Below are 20617 nucleotides of genomic sequence, written 5' to 3' on the forward strand. Positions count from 1 at the left end.
GGCGTGTGTACACAGGGAGATGACACATCATCATATGTGCCAGACGTGTGTATACAGGGAGATGACACATCATCATATGTGCCAGACGTGTGTATACAGGGAGATGACACATCATCATATGTGCCAGGCGTGTGTATACAGGGAGATGACACATCCTCATATGTGCCAGACGTGTGTATACAGGGAGATGACACCATCCTCGTATGTGCCAGGCGTGTGTATACAGGGAGATGACACATCCTCATATGTGCCAGGCGTGTGTATACAGGGAGATGACACATCATCATATGCACCAGACGTGTGTATACAGGGAGATGACACATCATCATATGTGCCAGACGTGTGTATACAGGGAGATCACACATCATCATATGTGCCAGGCGTGTGTATACAGGGAGATCACACATCATCATATGTGCCAGGCGTGTGTATACAGGGAGATGACACCCTCATCATATGTGCCAGGTGTGTGTATACAGGGAGATGACACATCATCATATGTGCCAGGCGTGTGTATACAGGGAGATCACACATCATCATATGTGCCAGGCGTGTGTATACAGGGAGATGACACATCATCATATGTGCCAGATGTGTGTATACAGGGAGATGACACCCTCATCATATGTGCCAGGTGTGTGTATACAGGGAGATGACACATCATCATATGTGCCAGACGTGTGTATACAGGGAGATCACACATCATCATATGCGCCAGACGTGTGTATACAGGGAGATGACACATCATCATATGTGCCAGGTGTGTGTATACAGGGAGATGACACATCATCATATGTGCCAGACGTGTGTATACAGGGAGATCACACATCATCATATGCGCCAGACGTGTGTATACAGGGAGATGACACATCATCATATGTGCCAGGCGTGTGCATACAGGGAGATCACACATCATCATATGCGCCAGACGTGTGTATACAGGGAGATGACACATCATCATATGTGCCAGGCGTGTGCATACAGGGAGATCACACATCATCATATGCGCCAGACGTGTGTATACAGGGAGATGACACATCATCATATGTGCCAGGTGTGTGTATACAGGGAGATGACACATCATCATATGTGCCAGACGTGTGTATACAGGGAGATGACACATCATCATATGTGCCAGACGTGTGTATACAGGGAGATCACACATCATCATATGCGCCAGACGTGTGTATACAGGGAGATGACACATCATCATATGTGCCAGACGTGTGTATACAGGGAGATGACACCATCCTCATATGTGCCAGGCGTGTGTATACAGGGAGATGACACATCATCATATGTGCCAGGCGTGTGTATACAGGGAGATGACACATCATCATATGTGCCAGGCGTGTGTATACAGGGAGATCACACATCATCATATGCACCAGACGTGTGTATACAGGGAGATGACACATCATCATATGTGCCAGGCGTGTGTATACAGGGAGATGACACATCCTCATATGTGCCAGGCGTGTGTATACAGGGAGATGACACATCATCATATGTGCCAGGCGTGTGTATACAGGGAGATCACACATCATCATATGTGCCAGGCGTGTGTATACAGGGAGATCACACATCATCATATGCACCAGACGTGTGTATACAGGGAGATGACACATCATCATATGTGCCAGGCGTGTGTATACAGGGAGATGACACCCTCATCATATGTGCCAGGCGTGTGTATACAGGGAGATGACACATCATCATATGTGCCAGACGTGTGTATACAGGGAGATGACACATCCTCATATGCGCCAGGCGTGTGTATACAGGGAGATGACACCCTCATCATATGTGCCAGGCGTGTGTATACAGGGAGATGACACATCATCATATGTGCCAGACGTGTGTATACAGGGAGATGACACATCCTCATATGCGCCAGGCGTATGTATACAGGGAGATGACACATCATCATATGTGCCAGGCGTGTGTATACAGGGAGATGACACCCTCATCATATGTGCCAGACGTGTGTATACAGGGAGATGACACCCTCATCATATGTGCCAGGCGTGTGTATACAGGGAGATGACACCCTCATCATATGTGCCAGGCGTGTGTATACAGGGAGATGACACATCATCATATGTGCCAGACGTGTGTATACAGGGAGATGACACATCATCATATGTGCCAGGCGTGTGTATACAGGGAGATGACACCCTCATCATATGTGCCAGGCGTGTGTATACAGGGAGATGACACCCTCATCATATGTGCCAGGCGTGTGTATACAGGGAGATGACACATCATCATATGTGCCAGGCGTGTGTATACAGGGAGATGACACATCATCATATGTGCCAGACGTGTGTATACAGGGAGATGACACCATCCTCGTATGCACCAGACGTGTGTATACAGCGAGATGACACATCATCATATGCGCCAGACGTGTGTATACAGGGAGATGACACCATCCTCGTATGCACCAGACGTGTGTATACAGGGAGATGACACATCATCATATGTGCCAGGCGTGTGTATACAGGGAGATGACACATCATCATATGCGCCAGACGTGTGTATACAGGGAGATGACACATCATCATATGTGCCAGATGTGTGTATACAGGGAGATGACACATCATCATATGCGCCAGACGTGTGTATACAGGGAGATGACACATCATCATATGTGCCAGGCGTGTGTATACAGGGAGATGACACATCATCATATGCACCAGACGTGTGTATACAGGGAGATCACACATCATCATATGTGCCAGGCGTGTGTATACAGGGAGATCACACATCATCATATGTGCCAGACGTGTGTATACAGGGAGATGACACCATCCTCGTATGTGCCAGGCGTGTGTATACAGGGAGATGACACATCATCATATGCACCAGACGTGTGTATACAGGGAGATGACACATCATCATATGTGCCAGGCGTGTGTATACAGGGAGATGACACATCATCATATGTGCCAGGCGTGTGTATACAGGGAGATGACACATCATCATATGTGCCAGACGTGTGTATACAGGGAGATGACACCATCCTCATATGTGCCAGGCGTGTGTATACAGGGAGATGACACATCCTCATATGTGCCAGGCGTGTGTATACAGGGAGATGACACATCATCATATGTGCCAGGCGTGTGTATACAGGGAGATCACACATCATCATATGTGCCAGGCGTGTGTATACAGGGAGATGACACATCCTCATATGTGCCAGGCGTGTGTATACAGGGAGATGACACCATCCTCGTATGCACCAGACGTGTGTATACAGGGAGATGACACATCATCATATGTGCCAGGCGTGTGTATACAGGGAGATGACACCCTCATCATATGTGCCAGGCGTGTGTATACAGGGAGATGACACATCATCATATGTGCCAGACGTGTGTATACAGGGAGATGACACATCCTCATATGCGCCAGGCGTGTGTATACAGGGAGATGACACCCTCATCATATGTGCCAGGCGTGTGTATACAGGGAGATGACACATCATCATATGTGCCAGACGTGTGTATACAGGGAGATGACACATCCTCATATGCGCCAGGCGTGTGTATACAGGGAGATGACACATCATCATATGTGCCAGGCGTGTGTATACAGGGAGATGACACCCTCATCATATGTGCCAGACGTGTGTATACAGGGAGATGACACCCTCATCATATGTGCCAGGCGTGTGTATACAGGGAGATGACACCCTCATCATATGTGCCAGACGTGTGTATACAGGGAGATGACACATCATCATATGTGCCAGACGTGTGTATACAGGGAGATGACACATCATCATATGTGCCAGGCGTGTGTATACAGGGAGATGACACATCATCATATGTGCCAGGCGTGTGTATACAGGGAGATGACACCCTCATCATATGTGCCAGGCGTGTGTATACAGGGAGATGACACATCATCATATGTGCCAGGCGTGTGTATACAGGGAGATGACACATCATCATATGTGCCAGACGTGTGTATACAGGGAGATGACACCATCCTCGTATGCACCAGACGTGTGTATACAGGGAGATGACACATCATCATATGCGCCAGACGTGTGTATACAGGGAGATGACACCATCCTCGTATGCACCAGACGTGTGTATACAGGGAGATGACACATCATCATATGTGCCAGGCGTGTGTATACAGGGAGATGACACATCATCATATGCGCCAGACGTGTGTATACAGGGAGATGACACATCATCATATGTGCCAGATGTGTGTATACAGGGAGATGACACATCATCATATGTGCCAGGCGTGTGTATACAGGGAGATGACACCCTCATCATATGTGCCAGGCGTGTGTATACAGGGAGATGACACCCTCATCATATGTGCCAGGCGTGTGTATACAGGGAGATGACACCCTCATCATATGTGCCAGGCGTGTGTATACAGGGAGATGACACATCATCATATGTGCCAGGCGTGTGTATACAGGGAGATGACACCCTCATCATATGTGCCAGGCGTGTGTATACAGGGAGATGACACATCATCATATGTGCCAGGCGTGTGTATACAGGGAGATGACACATCATCATATGTGCCAGGCGTGTGTATACAGGGAGATGACACCATCCTCGTATGCACCAGATGTGTGTATACAGGGAGATGACACATCATCATATGTGCCAGGCGTGTGTATACAGGGAGATGACACATCATCATATGCGCCAGACGTGTGTATACAGGGAGATGACACATCATCATATGTGCCAGATGTGTGTATACAGGGAGATGACACATCATCATATGTGCCAGGCGTGTGTATACAGGGAGATGACACCCTCATCATATGTGCCAGGCGTGTGTATACAGGGAGATGACACCCTCATCATATGTGCCAGGCGTGTGTATACAGGGAGATGACACCCTCATCATATGTGCCAGGCGTGTGTATACAGGGAGATGACACCCTCATCATATGTGCCAGGCGTGTGTATACAGGGAGATGACACATCATCATATGTGCCAGGCGTGTGTATACAGGGAGATGACACATCATCATATGTGCCAGGCGTGTGTATACAGGGAGATGACACCATCCTCGTATGCACCAGACGTGTGTATACAGGGAGCTGACACCATCCTCGTATGCACCAGACGTGTGTATACAGGGAGATGACACCATCATCATATGTGCCAGACGTGTGTATACAGGGAGATGACACATCATCATATGTGCCAGACGTGTGTATACAGGGAGATGACACATCATCATATGTGCTAGACGTGTGTATACAGGGAGATGACACATCATCATATGTGCCAGGCGTGTGTATACAGGGAGATGACACATCATCATATGTGCCAGGCGTGTGTATACAGGGAGATGACACATCATCATATGTGCCAGGCGTGTGTATACAGGGAGATGACACATCATCATATGTGCCAGGCGTGTGTATACAGGGAGATGACACCATCCTCGTATGCACCATACGTGTGTATACAGGGAGATGACACATCCTCATATGCGCCAGGTGTGTGTATACAGGGAGATGACACCCTCATCATATGCGCCAGACGTGTGTATACAGGGAGATGACACATCATCATATGTGCCAGGCGTGTGTATACAGGGAGATGACACATCATCATATGCGCCAGGCGTGTGTATACAGGGAGATGATACCCTCATCATATGTGCCAGGCGTGTGTATACAGGGAGATGACACATCATCATATGTGCTAGACGTGTGTATACAGGGAGATGACACATCATCATATGTGCCAGGCGTGTGTATATAGGGAGATGACACATCATCATATGTGCCAGGCGTGTGTATACAGGGAGATGACACATCATCATATGTGCCAGGCGTGTGTATACAGGGAGATGACACCATCCTCGTATGCACCATACGTGTGTATACAGGGAGATGACACCATCCTCGTATGCACCATACGTGTGTATACAGGGAGATGACACATCATCATATGTGCCAGACGTGTGTATACAGGGAGATGACACATCATCATATGTGCCAGGCGTGTGTATACAGGGAGATGACACATCATCATATGCGCCAGGCGTGTGTATACAGGGAGATGACACATCATCATATCGCCAGACGTGTGTATACAGGGAGATGACACCCTCATCATATGTGCCAGACGTGTGTACACAGGGAGATGACACATCCTCATATGCGCCAGGTGTGTGTATACAGGGAGATGACACATCATCATATGTGCCAGACGTGTGTATACAGGGAGATGACACATCATCATATGTGCCAGGCGTGTGTATACAGGGAGATGACACATCATCATATGTGCCAGACGTGTGTATACAGGGAGATGACACATCATCATATGTGCCAGGCGTGTGTATACAGGGAGATGACACATCATCATATGTGCCAGACGTGTGTATACAGGGAGATGACACATCATCATATGTGCCAGGCGTGTGTATACAGGGAGATGACACATCCTCATATGCGCCAGGCGTGTGTATACAGGGAGATGACACATCATCATATCGCCAGACGTGTGTATACAGGGAGATGACACATCATCATATGTGCCAGGCGTGTGTATACAGGGAGATGACACATCATCATATGCGCCAGGCGTGTGTATACAGGGAGATGACACATCATCATATGCGCCAGACGTGTGTATACAGGGAGATGACACATCATCATATGTGCCAGGCGTGTGTATACAGGGAGATGACACCCTCATCATATGTGCCAGGCGTGTGTATACAGGGAGATGACACATCATCATATGTGCCAGGCGTGTGTATACAGGGAGATGACACCCTCATCATATGTGCCAGGCGTGTGTATACAGGGAGATGACACATCATCATATGTGCCAAGCGTGTGTATACAGGGAGATGACACCATCCTCGTATGCACCAGACGTGTGTATACAGGGAGCTGACACCATCCTCGTATGCGCCAGACGTGTGTATACAGGGAGATGACACCATCATCATATGTGCCAGACGTGTGTATACAGGGAGATGACACATCATCATATGTGCCAGACGTGTGTATACAGGGAGATGACACATCATCATATGTGCTAGACGTGTGTATACAGGGAGATGACACATCATCATATGTGCCAGGCGTGTGTATACAGGGAGATGACACATCTTCATATGTGCCAGGCGTGTGTATACAGGGAGATGACACATCATCATATGTGCCAGGCGTGTGTATACAGGGAGATGACACATCATCATATGTGCCAGGCGTGTGTATACAGGGAGATGACACATCATCATATGTGCCAGGCGTGTGTATACAGGGAGATGACACCATCCTCGTATGCACCATACGTGTGTATACAGGGAGATGACACCATCCTCGTATGCACCATACGTGTGTATACAGGGAGATGACACATCATCATATGTGCCAGACGTGTGTATACAGGGAGATGACACATCATCATATGTGCCAGGCGTGTGTATACAGGGAGATGACACATCATCATATCGCCAGACGTGTGTATACAGGGAGATGACACCCTCATCATATGTGCCAAGCGTGTGTATACAGGGAGATGACACATCATCATATGTGCCAGGCGTGTGTACACAGGGAGATGACACATCATCATATGTGCCAGGCGTGTGTATACAGGGAGATGACACATCATCATATGTGCCAGGCGTGTGCATACAGGGAGATGACACATCATCATATGTGCCAGGCGTGTGTATACAGGGAGATGACACATCATCATATGTGCCAGACGTGTGTATACAGGGAGATGACACATCATTATATGTGCCAGGCGTGTGTATACAGGGAGATGACACATCATCATATGTGCCAGGCGTGTGTATACAGGGAGATGACACCCTCATCATATGTGCCAGGCGTGTGTACACAGGGAGATGACACATCATCATATGTGCCAGACGTGTGTATACAGGGAGATGACACCCTCATCATATGTGCCAGGCGTGTGTATACAGGGAGATGACACATCATCATATGTGCCAGGCGTGTGCATACAGGGAGATGACACATCATCATATGTGCCAGGCGTGTGTACACAGGGAGATGACACATCATCATATGTGCCAGGCGTGTGTATACAGGGAGATGACACATCATCATATGTGCCAGGCGTGTGCATACAGGGAGATGACACATCATCATATGTGCCAGGCGTGTGTATACAGGGAGATGACACATCATCATATGTGCCAGACGTGTGTATACAGGGAGATGACACATCATTATATGTGCCAGGCGTGTGTATACAGGGAGATGACACATCATCATATGTGCCAGGCGTGTGTATACAGGGAGATGACACCCTCATCATATGTGCCAGGCGTGTGTACACAGGGAGATGACACATCATCATATGTGCCAGACGTGTGTATACAGGGAGATGACACATCATCATATGTGCCAGGCGTGTGTACACAGGGAGATGACACATCATCATATGTGCCAGACGTGTGTATACAGGGAGATGACACATCATCATATGTGCCAGGCGTGTGTATACAGGGAGATGACACATCATCATATGTGCCAGACGTGTGTATACAGGGAGATGACACATCATTATATGTGCCAGGCGTGTGTATACAGGGAGATGACACATCATCATATGTGCCAGGCGTGTGTATACAGGGAGATGACACATCATCATATGTGCCAGGCGTGTGTATACAGGGAGATGACACATCATCATATGTGCCAGGCGTGTGTATACAGGGAGATGACACCCTCATCATATGTGCCAGGCGTGTGTACACAGGGAGATGACACATCATCATATGTGCCAGACGTGTGTATACAGGGAGATGACACCCTCATCATATGTGCCAGGCGTGTGTATACAGGGAGATGACACATCATCATATGTGCCAGGCGTGTGTATACAGGGAGATGACACATCATCATATGTGCCAGACGTGTGTATACAGGGAGATGACACCCTCATCATATGTGCCAGGCGTGTGTACACAGGGAGATGACACATCATCATATGTGCCAGACGTGTGTATACAGGGAGATGACACCCTCATCATATGTGCCAGGCGTGTGTACACAGGGAGATGACACATCATCATATGTGCCAGGCGTGTGTATACAGGGAGATGACACATCATCATATGTGCCAGACGTGTGTATACAGGGAGATGACACATCATCATATGCGCCAGACGTGTGTATACAGGGAGATGACACCCTCATCATATGTGCCAGGCGTGTGTACACAGGGAGATGACACATCATCATATGTGCCAGACGTGTGTATACAGGGAGATGACACATCATCAAATGTGCCAGGCGTGTGTACACAGGGAGATGACACATCATCATATGTGCCAGACGTGTGTATACAGGGAGATGACACATCATCATATGTGCCAGGCGTGTGTATACAGGGAGATGACACCCTCATCATATGTGCCAGACGTGTGTATACAGGGAGATGACACATCATCATATGCGCCAGACATGTGTATACAGGGAGATGACACATCATCATATGTGCCAGACGTGTGTATACAGGGAGATGACACATCATCATATGTGCCAGACGTGTGTATACAGGGAGATGACACATCCTCATATGTGCCAGGCGTGTGTATACAGGGATAGCGTAGAAATACAGCTGACAGTGTTAGTAGTAAAGGTCACATTACCCTATTTGTACACAATATAATAATGTGATGATGTGTCAGACGCACAGGAAAGAATAATGTCTGGATAGTACTATTAATAAATGTGAAATTTGCATTTTCAGTATAAAATGTAATTATATAGAAACACAAATACAAAATATAAATACAAAGTAAATTAAATTGGAGTGACTAAACCTATTGTTTCCCCTTTAAATTTCAAATTGAAATGTCAGTTAAGTATTGTGAATAGACGGCTTCATATACTATGGCCACAATGCTAATGATTATCAGCTGCAAGGGTCAATATGTCAAACAGCCAATCAGAAGCTGTGGATAATGCTGCCCATCCTCCTCATCACTATTGCAGCCGCAAGAGATACGCAACCTGCCAGGCGTATCTACATCTCCATCTACTGCAATTACATGAACATATCCTTACTGTACGTAGTCTACACTTGTCTGCGCCTTTTCCCTGCCGTCGTAAGTGACTGCAGATGTATGCACAATACTAAATGTGTATAGAGTGCAAAACATTCAGGTGTACCTAGTGTATGGTACGTGCGTGGGGGGGGGGCATTATTACTATACATAGATAAATGTGGATAGATAGATAGATAGATAGATAGATAGATAGAGATACAGATAAACAGATAGGTATGAGATAGAGATACAGATAGACAGATAGGTATGAGATAGATAGATAGATAGATAGATAGATAGATAGATAGATAGATAGATAGATAGATAGGTATGAGATAGATAGATAGATAGATAGATAGATAGATAGATAGATAGATAGATAGATAGATAGATATGGCATAGATAGATATGAGATAGATAGATAGATAGATAGATAGATATGGCATAGATAGATATGAGATAGATAGATAGATAGATAGATAGATAGATAGATAGATAGGTATGAGATAGATAGATAGATAGATAGATAGATAGATAGATAGATAGATAGATAGATAGATATGGGATAGATAGATAGATATGGGATAGACAGATAGATAGATATGGGATAGATAGATATGAGATAGATAGATAGATAGATAGATATGAGATAGATAGATATGAGTAAGATAGATAGATAGATATGAGAGAGATAGATAGATAGATAGATAGAAAGAAAGATATGGGATAGATAGATAGATAGATAGATAGATAGATAGATAGATAGATAGATAGATAGATACGAGATAGATAGATAGATAGATAGATATGGGATAGATAGATATGAGTAAGATAGATAGATATGAGATAGATAGATATGGCATAGATAGATATGAGAGAGAGTTAGATAGATCCAAAAACATACTAGTAGGTTAATTGGCTGTTATCAAAATTGACCCTAGTCTGTCTGTCTGTATGTGTATGTTAGGGAATTTAGACTGTAAGCTCCAATGGGGCAGGGACTGATGTGAATGAGTTCTCTGTACAGCGCTGCGGAATTAGTGGCGCTACATATATAAATAAATAAATGATGATGATGATAGATAGATAGATGGGAACCTGCCGCGCTGACTGTCACCATCTCATCCAGGCAGCAGAAGCTGGAAGAATCGCTCCTGTTCTCCGGGAAGTTCACAGATGCCCTCCAGGCGCTCATGGATTGGCTGTACAGAGTGGAGCCTCAGCTCTCTGAGGAGATACCACTAGGGGGCGACAGAGATCTGGTCACTGATCTGTTAGACAAACACAAGGTGAGTATACAGTGTGACTGCAGTGTTACACACTAGTTACAATATGTCACATGCTGCCTCCACTCCCAGGGACATGGTAAATGTAATTGTCAGCTCAGTTGGACAGGAAAGTCCTGTGTTCAGCACTGGTACATAAAGGGTCTGCACTATAGAAAGACAAATCTTTAGGGATGATCCACAGTAACAGCAGTTCTGTCTCTGTATATATAGTCCATTACTGGAGCTTTCTTATAACTACAATGCATGGAGTATAGAATATATAGATATACATAGTAATAATAAGGCATCGTATGTGGAATATCATCCCGGATATTATAATATATAATGTATCAATTCTCTCCTTCGGCCCCCACATTCTCTCTCTTGCGAAATCCTGCTGCTTCCAGCTGCGTAACATCACTCGCATCCGGCCCTTCCTCTCCCAAGATGCCACCAAGTGTCTTATTCACTCTCTGATCATCTCCCGCTTGGACTACTGCAACCTCCTCCTTACTGGCCTCCCCCACTCTCATCTCGCTCCCCTTCGATCTGTTCTTAACGCAGCCGCTAGGCTTATCTACCTTTCTCGCCGCTCCGCGTCTGTCTCCCCCCTCTACCTATTCCTTCACTGGCTCCCCTTCCCCTACAGAACCCTCTTCAAGCTCCTCACTCTTACATACAAGGCCCTCGCCAACTCCACTGCACCCTACATCTCTAACCTCCTCTCTATTCATGCTCCTTCCCGCCCTCTCCGATCTGCCAATGACCGTCGCCTCTCTTCCCCCCTGATCACCTCCTCCCATGCGCGTATCCAAGACTTCGCCCGCGCTGCCCCCCTCCACTGGAACCAGCTCCCTCGCTCCATCAGAACTTCCCCTAATCTGTCCAGTTTCAAACGGGCTCTAAAAACCCACCTTTTTCTTAAAGCCTTCCAGTCTCCCACTTAACTCCCTACCTGATCTTCTGCCTCTTCCCCTTCACTCCCCTTCCCTTATCCTCCTTCGTGTCTCTCTGTCTGTATACCCCACCCCTTAGATTGTACGCTCCTTTGAGCAGGGTCATCTCTCCTCCTGTCTTTACCACTTTTAACTCTGCTCTCCAGCTACTTTGCCCTCCTCCTCCCCGTTCCCTCTTGCTCCCTGCTCTCCACTCTAGGGGTTTCCCTGCCCTCCGTGCCCTCTTGGGCTCCGCCGTATGCGGGACCTTCCCCTCTCCCCTCCCCCGCCCCTCTAGCTGTGCTTTGAGATCTCGGAGTTACTGTGCATTTTGTTTACTGTATCGTGCTGTCTCACCTTTGTATTGTAACTTTGTTTGTCCCTGTACGGCGCTACGGATACCTAGTGGCGCCCTATAAATAAAAATTAATAATTATAATAATAATAATAATAATTGTACTTTCCTACATTTGTGTCAGGTCAGAGAGGCTGAAAAGTGAATATTTATTTTCTGTTACATAGAGGGTATAGTGTAATTACCAGCAGGAGAACAGAACGTCTCCCTTGGACCTCTCAACCTCTGTCCTGTGTCCTCCCAGCCTCCGTCCTGTGTCCTCCCATCCTCTGTCCTATGTCCTCTCAGCCTCCATCCTGTGTCCTCCCAGCCTCCGTCCTGTGTCCTCTCAGCCTCTGTCCTGTGTCCTCCCATCCTCTGTCCTATGTCCTCTCAGCCTCCATCCTGTGTCCTCTCAGCCTCTGTCCTGTGTCCTCTCAGCCTATGTCCTGTGTCCTCCCATCCTCTGTCCTGTGTCCTCTCAGCCTATGTCCTGTGTCCTCCCATCCTCTGTCCTTTGTCCTCCCATCCTCTGTCCTGTCTCCTATCATCCTCTGTCCTGTGTCCTCTCAGCCTCCATCCTGTGTCCTCTCAGCCTCTGTCCTGTGTCCTCCCATCCTCTCATCCTCTGTCCTGTGTCCTCTCAGCCTATGTCCTGTGTCCTCCCATCCTCTGTCCTTTGTCCTCCCATCCTCTGTCCTGTGTCCTCCCATCCTCTGTCCTTTGTCCTCCCATCCTCTGTCCTGTCTCCTATCATCCTCTGTCCTGTGTCCTCTCAGCCTCCATCCTGTGTCCTCTCAGCCTCTGTCCTGTGTCCTCCCATCCTCTCATCCTCTGTCCTGTGTCCTCTCAGCCTATGTCCTGTGTCCTCCCATCCTCTGTCCTGTGTCCTCCCATCCTCTGTCCTTTGTCCTCCCATCCTCTGTCCTGTGTCCTCTCAGCCTATGTCCTGTGTCCTCCCATCCTCTGTCCTTTGTCCTCCCATCCTCTGTCCTGTGTCCTCTCAGCCTATGTCCTGTGTCCTCCCATCCTCTGTCCTGTGTCCTCCCATCCTCTGTCCTGTGTCCTCTCAGCCTCTGTCCTGTGTCCTCTCAGCCTCTGTCCTGTCTCCTATCATCCTCTGTCCTGTGTCCTCTTATCCTCTGTCCTGTGTCCTCTCATCCTCTGTCCTTTGTCCTCCCATCCTCTGTCCTGTGTCCTCCCATCCTCTGTCCTGTGTCCTCTTATCCTCTGTCCTGTGTCCTCCCAGTCTCTGTCCTGTGTCCTCCCAGTCTCTGTCCTGTCTCCTCCCATCCTCTGTCCTGTGTCCTCTCATCCTCTGTCCTGTCTCTTCCCATCCTCTGTCCTGTGTCCTCTCATCCTCTGTCCTGTCTCCTCCCATCCTCTGTCCTGTGTCCTCTCATCCTCTGTCCTGTCTCTTCCCATCCTCTGTCCTTTGTCCTCCCATCCTCTGTCCTGTGTCCTCCCATCCTCTGTCCTGTGTCCTCTTATCCTCTGTCCTGTGTCCTCCCAGTCTCTGTCCTGTGTCCTCCCAGTCTCTGTCCTGTCTCCTCCCATCCTCTGTCCTGTGTCCTCTCATCCTCTGTCCTGTCTCTTCCCATCCTCTGTCCTGTGTCCTCCCATCCTCTGTCCTGTGTCCTCTCATCCTCTGTCCTGTCTCTTCCCATCCTCTGTCCTGTGTCCTCTCATCCTCTGTCCTGTGTCCTCTCAGCCTCTGTCCTGTGTCCTCCCAGTCTCTGTCCTGTCTCCTCCCATCCTCTGTCCTGTGTCCTCTCATCCTCTGTCCTGTGTCCTCTCAGCCTCTGTCCTGTGTCCTCTCATTCTCTGTCCTGTGTCCTCTCAGTCTCTGTCCTGTGTCCTCCCATCCTCTGTCCTGTGTCCTCTTATCCTCTGTCCTGTGTCCTCTCATCCTCTGTCCTGTCTCCTCCCATCCTCTGTCCTGTGTCCTCTCATCCTCTGTCCTGTGTCCTCCCATCCTCTGTCCTGTGTCCTCTCATCCTCTGTCCTGTGTCCTCTCAGCCTCTGTCCTGTGTCCTCTCATTCTCTGTCCTGTGTCCTCTCAGTCTCTGTCCTGTGTCCTCCCATCCTCTGTCCTGTGTCCTCTTATCCTCTGTCCTGTGTCCTCCCATCCTCTGTCCTGTGTCCTCCCATCCTCTTTCCTGTGTCCTCTTATCCTCTGTCCTGTGTCCTCTCATCCTCTGTCCTGTCTCCTATCAGCCTCTGTCCTGTGTCCTCTTAGGCCTTCCAGAAGGAGTTGGGGAAGCGAGCAAGCTCCATGAAGACTCTGAAACACTCCGTCCGGGATCTGAGCCGAGGAGGGGGGGGCTCTGACTCCCATTGGCTACAGAGACAGATGGAGGAGCTGGGTCACCGCTGGGACGTCGTATGTGCGCTGTCTGTCAGCAAACAGGCGAGACTGGAGGCCTCCCTGCAACAGGTCAGTGTGTGACTAGAGAATTGGGCAATGTCAACATTATCCAGCTACTGAGAATAGTTGACAATCTTTCTAGTGTAAGACATTACAGCATAAACACCGAGGGCCTCATATATACTTGGAAGCATTTCCTCACCAGACCTACGTAGGAGTAAACGCACATCGAATACTCAGCAGTGTTTGTGTCAGTGCGTAAACTGTGACATTACAGTGCAAGTAGTAAGTCACATGACCCTATGTGTACACAATATAATAATGTAATGAACAAGAGGATGCGTACCACGCACCTGGTGTTATAGGGGATCGTGTGGGGTGAGAACATCTACTTTTGCACCCATGTTGAATGATATTTTTCAAATCAGATGAAGTGGTGGAGAGGGGCCTTTTATTGGGGGGTGATTCCGTGAGTAGTTTTTTTCTTTCTGTAAAAGGATTCTCACACCTCTGAGATGGAGCATAGACCCTTAGACTAATATGCTAACAAGCCCCAATGTCATCTCACGCTTGCAGTTTATTAAAACATCATCGATGCTAAACCGTGAAGTATTTTAAGAGAACAACTAATCTGCGTGTAGGTTGGACTTTGCATTATACGCTTTATCATGTGGATCCACAAATCAGGAACACTTGGTGCATATCTCTATTATGGAGGTTTCCAAGGACCAAAGCTACGACGAGCTCCTTGAAATGCTTGTGGCAGACTGGTCACTGATCTGCAGTTTTCCTGGAGCCTTTGTGGGTGAAAATGTACCTGGGTTATTTGTGGTTTTTCACTTGCAGGCCGAGGAATTTCATTCATTGGTCAACTTGTTCCTGGAGGGTTTGAGTGAGTCTGAGCGGACACTGAAGTATGGAGTAATTCCTGAGGAAGAGCAGGCGCTCCAGGAATGTCAGATACAACAGCAGGTGAGGGAGTGTCAGATACATCAGGTGAGAGGGTTTCACATACACCAGACAAGGGGGTGTCGGATACAGCAGCAGGTGAGAGGGTGTTGGATACAGCAGGTGAGGGGGTGACAGCTACAGCAGGTGAGAGGGTGTCGGATACACCAGGTGAGAGGGTGCCGGTTACACCAGGTAAGGGGGTGTCGGATACACCAGGAAAGGGGGTGTCGGATACAGCAGCAGGTGAGAGGGTGTCGGATACACCAGGTAAGGGGGTGTCGAATACAGCAGCAGGTGAGAGGGTGTTGGATACACCAGGTAAGGGGGTGTCGAATACAGCAGCAGGTGAGAGGGTGACAGATACAGCAGGTGAGAGGGTGTCGGATACACCAGGAAAGGGGGTGTCGGATACAGCAGCAGGTGAGAGGGTGTCGGATACACCAGGTAAGGGGGTGTCAAATACAGCAGCAGGTGAGAGGGTGTCGGATACACCAGGTAAGGGGGTGTCGAATACAGCAGCAGGTGAGAGGGTGACAGATACAGCAGGTGAGAGGGTGTCGGATACACTAGGTAAGGGGGTGTCGAATACAGCAGCAGGTGAGAGGGTGTCGGATACAGCAGCAGGTGAGAGGGTGTCGGATACAGCAGCAGGTGAGAGGGTGTCGGATACACCATGAAAGAGGGTGTCAGATACAGCAGGTAGAACCAGCGCTATGTGATGACGGTATAACCGCCCCCTGTCTCTCTAGGAGTTGATGAGTACTTTGCAGTGTCAACAGTTGGCCTTGGAGTGCATCGTGTCTCTGGGGCAGGAGATTCTCTCCGCCTGTCACCCGGACTCTGTTATCACAATCAAATCCTGGCTGAATATCAGCAAGACCCGTTACCAGGAGGTGAGTGTGCCACCCGAAATATAGTGTAATGTGCAGGGCACGTATCCCTCCACTGTACGGCCAGCTGACATGTATACCCCTCTGGGATTTATCAGTGGGAGATATGATAGATAGAATGTATAGGCTATATGGAGAATGTATAATACATATAGAATGCATAGGCTACATATAGAATGCATAGGCTATATAGAGGATGTATAGAACACATATAGGATGTATAGGCTATATTATAGAGGATATACAGAATACATATAGGATATATAGAATACATGTTGGATGTATAGTGTACATATAGGTTGTGTAGGCTATATAGAGGATAGGAATATTTATTACAGCCATTGGAGGTTATACTGTTGCAGACTGTCTAAAAATAAAATGCCATTGTCTGTCGCCCCTTCGAGCCACGCCCACCATTGTTGTCAAAGGGATTTCGCTTCCAAGATCACTGCTCTCCATGGTGTTATGATTTTCTGGCTTTCACCGGTGATGTTTTCCCCTTGCCGTAGCATGGGGAGGCGTATATAACAATTATCGCTGTGGTACTTGTACGCTACAAAGTTACGTTCTCTCCATCTTGTATAGTGATGAAAATTCTTTGATTAACGCATTTTTTTGATGTCTAAGGTTTTTAAATATTATTTTAATTAATTTTTACCTATTTCTAAACATTTTTTTTAATAAGTGGAACTGATAGCCCAAGTCTGGCACATGCGTCTGTCTACAGAGGGTGGTCCGGGGAAGGGGCTAGTTACCAGTATTGCCAGGGCAACTACATAACAATGGTATTATTTTTGATAAATCGCTTTGCTTAGGGATATTTTATCACTGCGATAATGGGTAATACAAAATCTATAAATATATATATATATACTTTTCTAGGACTGTGCGACACCCGTGTGCATTACGTGACTCCGGTGCAGTCTGTACTATAGGAAAGATTGGTACAGCCCATGGACACTACGCGCAGCTATGTACAATGTTGATCAGTATTTTGGCAGCAGAGTAATTAGCTGGGGCGCAGTTTCCGCACTTAGTCAGTACCACAGTGGGTGCAGCTATTAGATGGGACATCACTGGACCGGTGGTTTCCTTCTAAAACAGAGAACGTGCTTTAGGTAATGTGTGATGTCTTTAAGTGACATTTCAGTCCTGGTTTGCAGGTCATGTCCTGGGCTCGCCATCAGGGAGAGCGTATTCATACCCAGATTCAATCATTAGCCACTGAGCGCGAGGAGGTTGCCCGACTAATGGACTGGATCACAGCGGCTGAAGAGGCTCTGAGTTTACGGGATCAGGAGCCTCTCCCAGAAGAGATGGAGGCCCTGGAGGAGATCATATCACAACACTCGGTAACTTCCTTATTGTTGTACTCTTTCACTGAACACATCCAAGGGCCCAGTGTGTACACAAGCATTACGTGACTGTATAATTAGACCACGTTCATTTAGTCCACGCCCCCTGCGCTCGTTTATAAGATTGAGGCCCACGGTTCGCAATAGACATCTTTTCACCTCTACACCTAGATTGTAGGGTTTCACACAGGTCTGTCACAAAGTGGCTTCAGTCTCATTTCAGACTGTCTGTAATCATGGCGGAAAACAAATTCACATAACAGATGACACCTTTACTATCCCTGATCCAGGTGTTTATGGAGGAACTGAGCCGGAAAGAACCTGAGGTGGAGACAGTTACCAAGAACTGCAAACGGAAAGTGTCAGAAACAAGAGCGACAAACACGCGGAAGACCTCCGCCAGTGAGTGACCGCCATGCCTGAGCGACTGGTTTCCTTTCAGTCATCCTACCACTCCTACTGCATGTATTCACCACCCCTTCTGTTCCTTCTTCTGGGACCTCCAAGTCTACCTCTCTCCAGCTACAGATTATGTCCTTTGTATAGAACAATAATGTTTTTGTACGATATATGTCCTTGATGTTGCCCACAGTGTGTTTTCACTAATATCTCATGTCGGTCTGGCCCTCATAATGTTGGACTTCTGTGCCGTCCTTTATACACTCTGCTTCCTGCATTCACCATACGTGTATTCTCTTCAGTATTCTTCCTTAAAATAAATGTCTTACTGAGGGATGTTTAATGAGAAACTGAAACTGGAGATTTGGGAGCACGATACAGGAATCACTCTCTTTATGCTTCTGTTATGGACTGTACATCCCAGGTCAACAGATGAGCAGACAGCCCCATAACCATTAATGAAATCACTGAATCTTGTCTTTCCTGAATGCAGAGACCCCAGGGTTTGTGAGAGACCCCTTCAAATCCTATCAATAATTTGCTGACTTTGTGGCCTACCAAGCCCTTTGATGTCATTGTCTGTATTATTATTATTATTATTAATTTTTATTTATAAGGCGCCACAAAGTATCCGTAGCACCGTACAAGAACAAACAATGGCACAGTACAAGGTGAAACAGCACAGTACAAGTAACAGTAAGCACTATAAATCTGGGGGCTCAAGCTCAGCTAGAAAGAGAGGGAGGGGAAAAGTCAGTACAGGCAGGTAACTATGGCCCAAGAGGGTGGGCACATATGACAGGTTGAGAGTCACTGAGGGGAGCGGAGAGAAGCGAGAGGAGACAGAGGGCAGAGGGACTGAAAGGAGGTGAGCTGAGTAGCTGGAGAGCGCAGTTAAAAGTGATGGAAACAGAAGGTAGGAGAGCCCTGCTCAAAGGAGCGAACAATCTAAAGGGAGGGGAAGACAGACATTCACATGGATGAGACGGAGAGACGAGAGAAACGGAGACGGAGTCGAGGAAGGGGGAGAAGGGAAGAAGGGATGAGAAAGAGAGGTAGCCGACCGGTGGGAGGTTAGGCATGAGACTGGAAGGCTTTTAAAAAATGGTGGGTGTTTAATGTTTGTTTGAAAGAGGACAGATTGGGGGAAGTTCTGATGGAGCGGGGGAGCTTGTTCCAATGGAGGGGAGCGACGCAGGAGAAGTCTTGGATACGTGTGTGAGAGGAGGTAATCAGAGGGGAAGAGAGGCGACGATCGTTGGACGATCGCAGTGAGCGGGAAGGAGTGTGAATAGAGATGTAGGGAGCAGTGGAGTTGGCGAGGGCCTTGTAAGTCAGAGTGAGGAGCTTGAAAAGGATTCTGTAGGGGAAGGGGAGCCAGTGAAGGGCTTGGTAGAGTGGGGAGACAGAGCTGGAACGGCAAGAGAGGAAAATAAGCCTAGCTGCGGTGTTAAGTACAGATCGAAGAGAAGAGAGATGAGAGGGGGAGGCCGATAAGGAGAAGGTTGCAGTAGTCCAAGCGGGAGATAATCAGAGAGTGGACGAGAGATTTGGTGGCATCCTGGGAGAGGAAGGGCCGAATGTGGGCAATGTTGCGAAGCTGGAAGCGGCAGGATTTGGTGAGAGATTGAATGTGAGGGGCAAAGGAGAGGAAATAGGAATTTCCTGTATTAGGAATAGTCTCTTCTCTGCCAGAAAGGTATTTCCTCTGAGTCCTCCTGGAATAGATCTAATCCCTGTCTCTCACAAATTGCGTGAAAATATGGATGGAAACCCTGATAACAGCCGTCTGATTTAACCCGGATGTACTGGGAACATTATAGATATTAGTAAAATTCCTTTACATCTGTGATGTATCATACAGGTGACCTTGATCATTCCCCAGGTGTGAAAGACATCAGATAGTGGCCATTACGGCCCCCATTGTACTGTACTCCCAGTGGGACATAGCACTAATACACCAACGTCTAATCAGCATGTAAGCCCCAGCTGTATCGGATATATAGATATAGAGCTGTACTGGATATATAGATATAGAACTGTACCAGATATATAGGTTATAG

At 47.5% G+C, this 20617-nt stretch overlaps 1 protein-coding gene across 2 annotated transcripts in view; it reads left to right on the top strand.

The window, feature by feature from the left end:
- The window catches only part of LOC142158000 (microtubule-actin cross-linking factor 1, isoforms 6/7-like), a 104066-nt gene that overhangs the window by 68034 nt on the left and 15415 nt on the right, over positions 1 to 20617 (top strand). For both annotated transcript variants that reach the window (XM_075211540.1, XM_075211539.1), the window contains exons 27-32: positions 11184 to 11343; positions 14831 to 15028; positions 15806 to 15931; positions 16660 to 16803; positions 17964 to 18152; positions 18446 to 18557. In XM_075211540.1, the coding sequence (XP_075067641.1) occupies positions 11184 to 11343; positions 14831 to 15028; positions 15806 to 15931; positions 16660 to 16803; positions 17964 to 18152; positions 18446 to 18557 (929 nt within the window). The remainder of the gene's footprint in view (positions 1 to 11183; positions 11344 to 14830; positions 15029 to 15805; positions 15932 to 16659; positions 16804 to 17963; positions 18153 to 18445; positions 18558 to 20617) is intronic.

The sequence above is a fragment of the Mixophyes fleayi genome, chromosome 5, assembly GCF_038048845.1.
Source record: "Mixophyes fleayi isolate aMixFle1 chromosome 5, aMixFle1.hap1, whole genome shotgun sequence".
NCBI lineage: Eukaryota > Metazoa > Chordata > Amphibia > Anura > Limnodynastidae > Mixophyes > Mixophyes fleayi.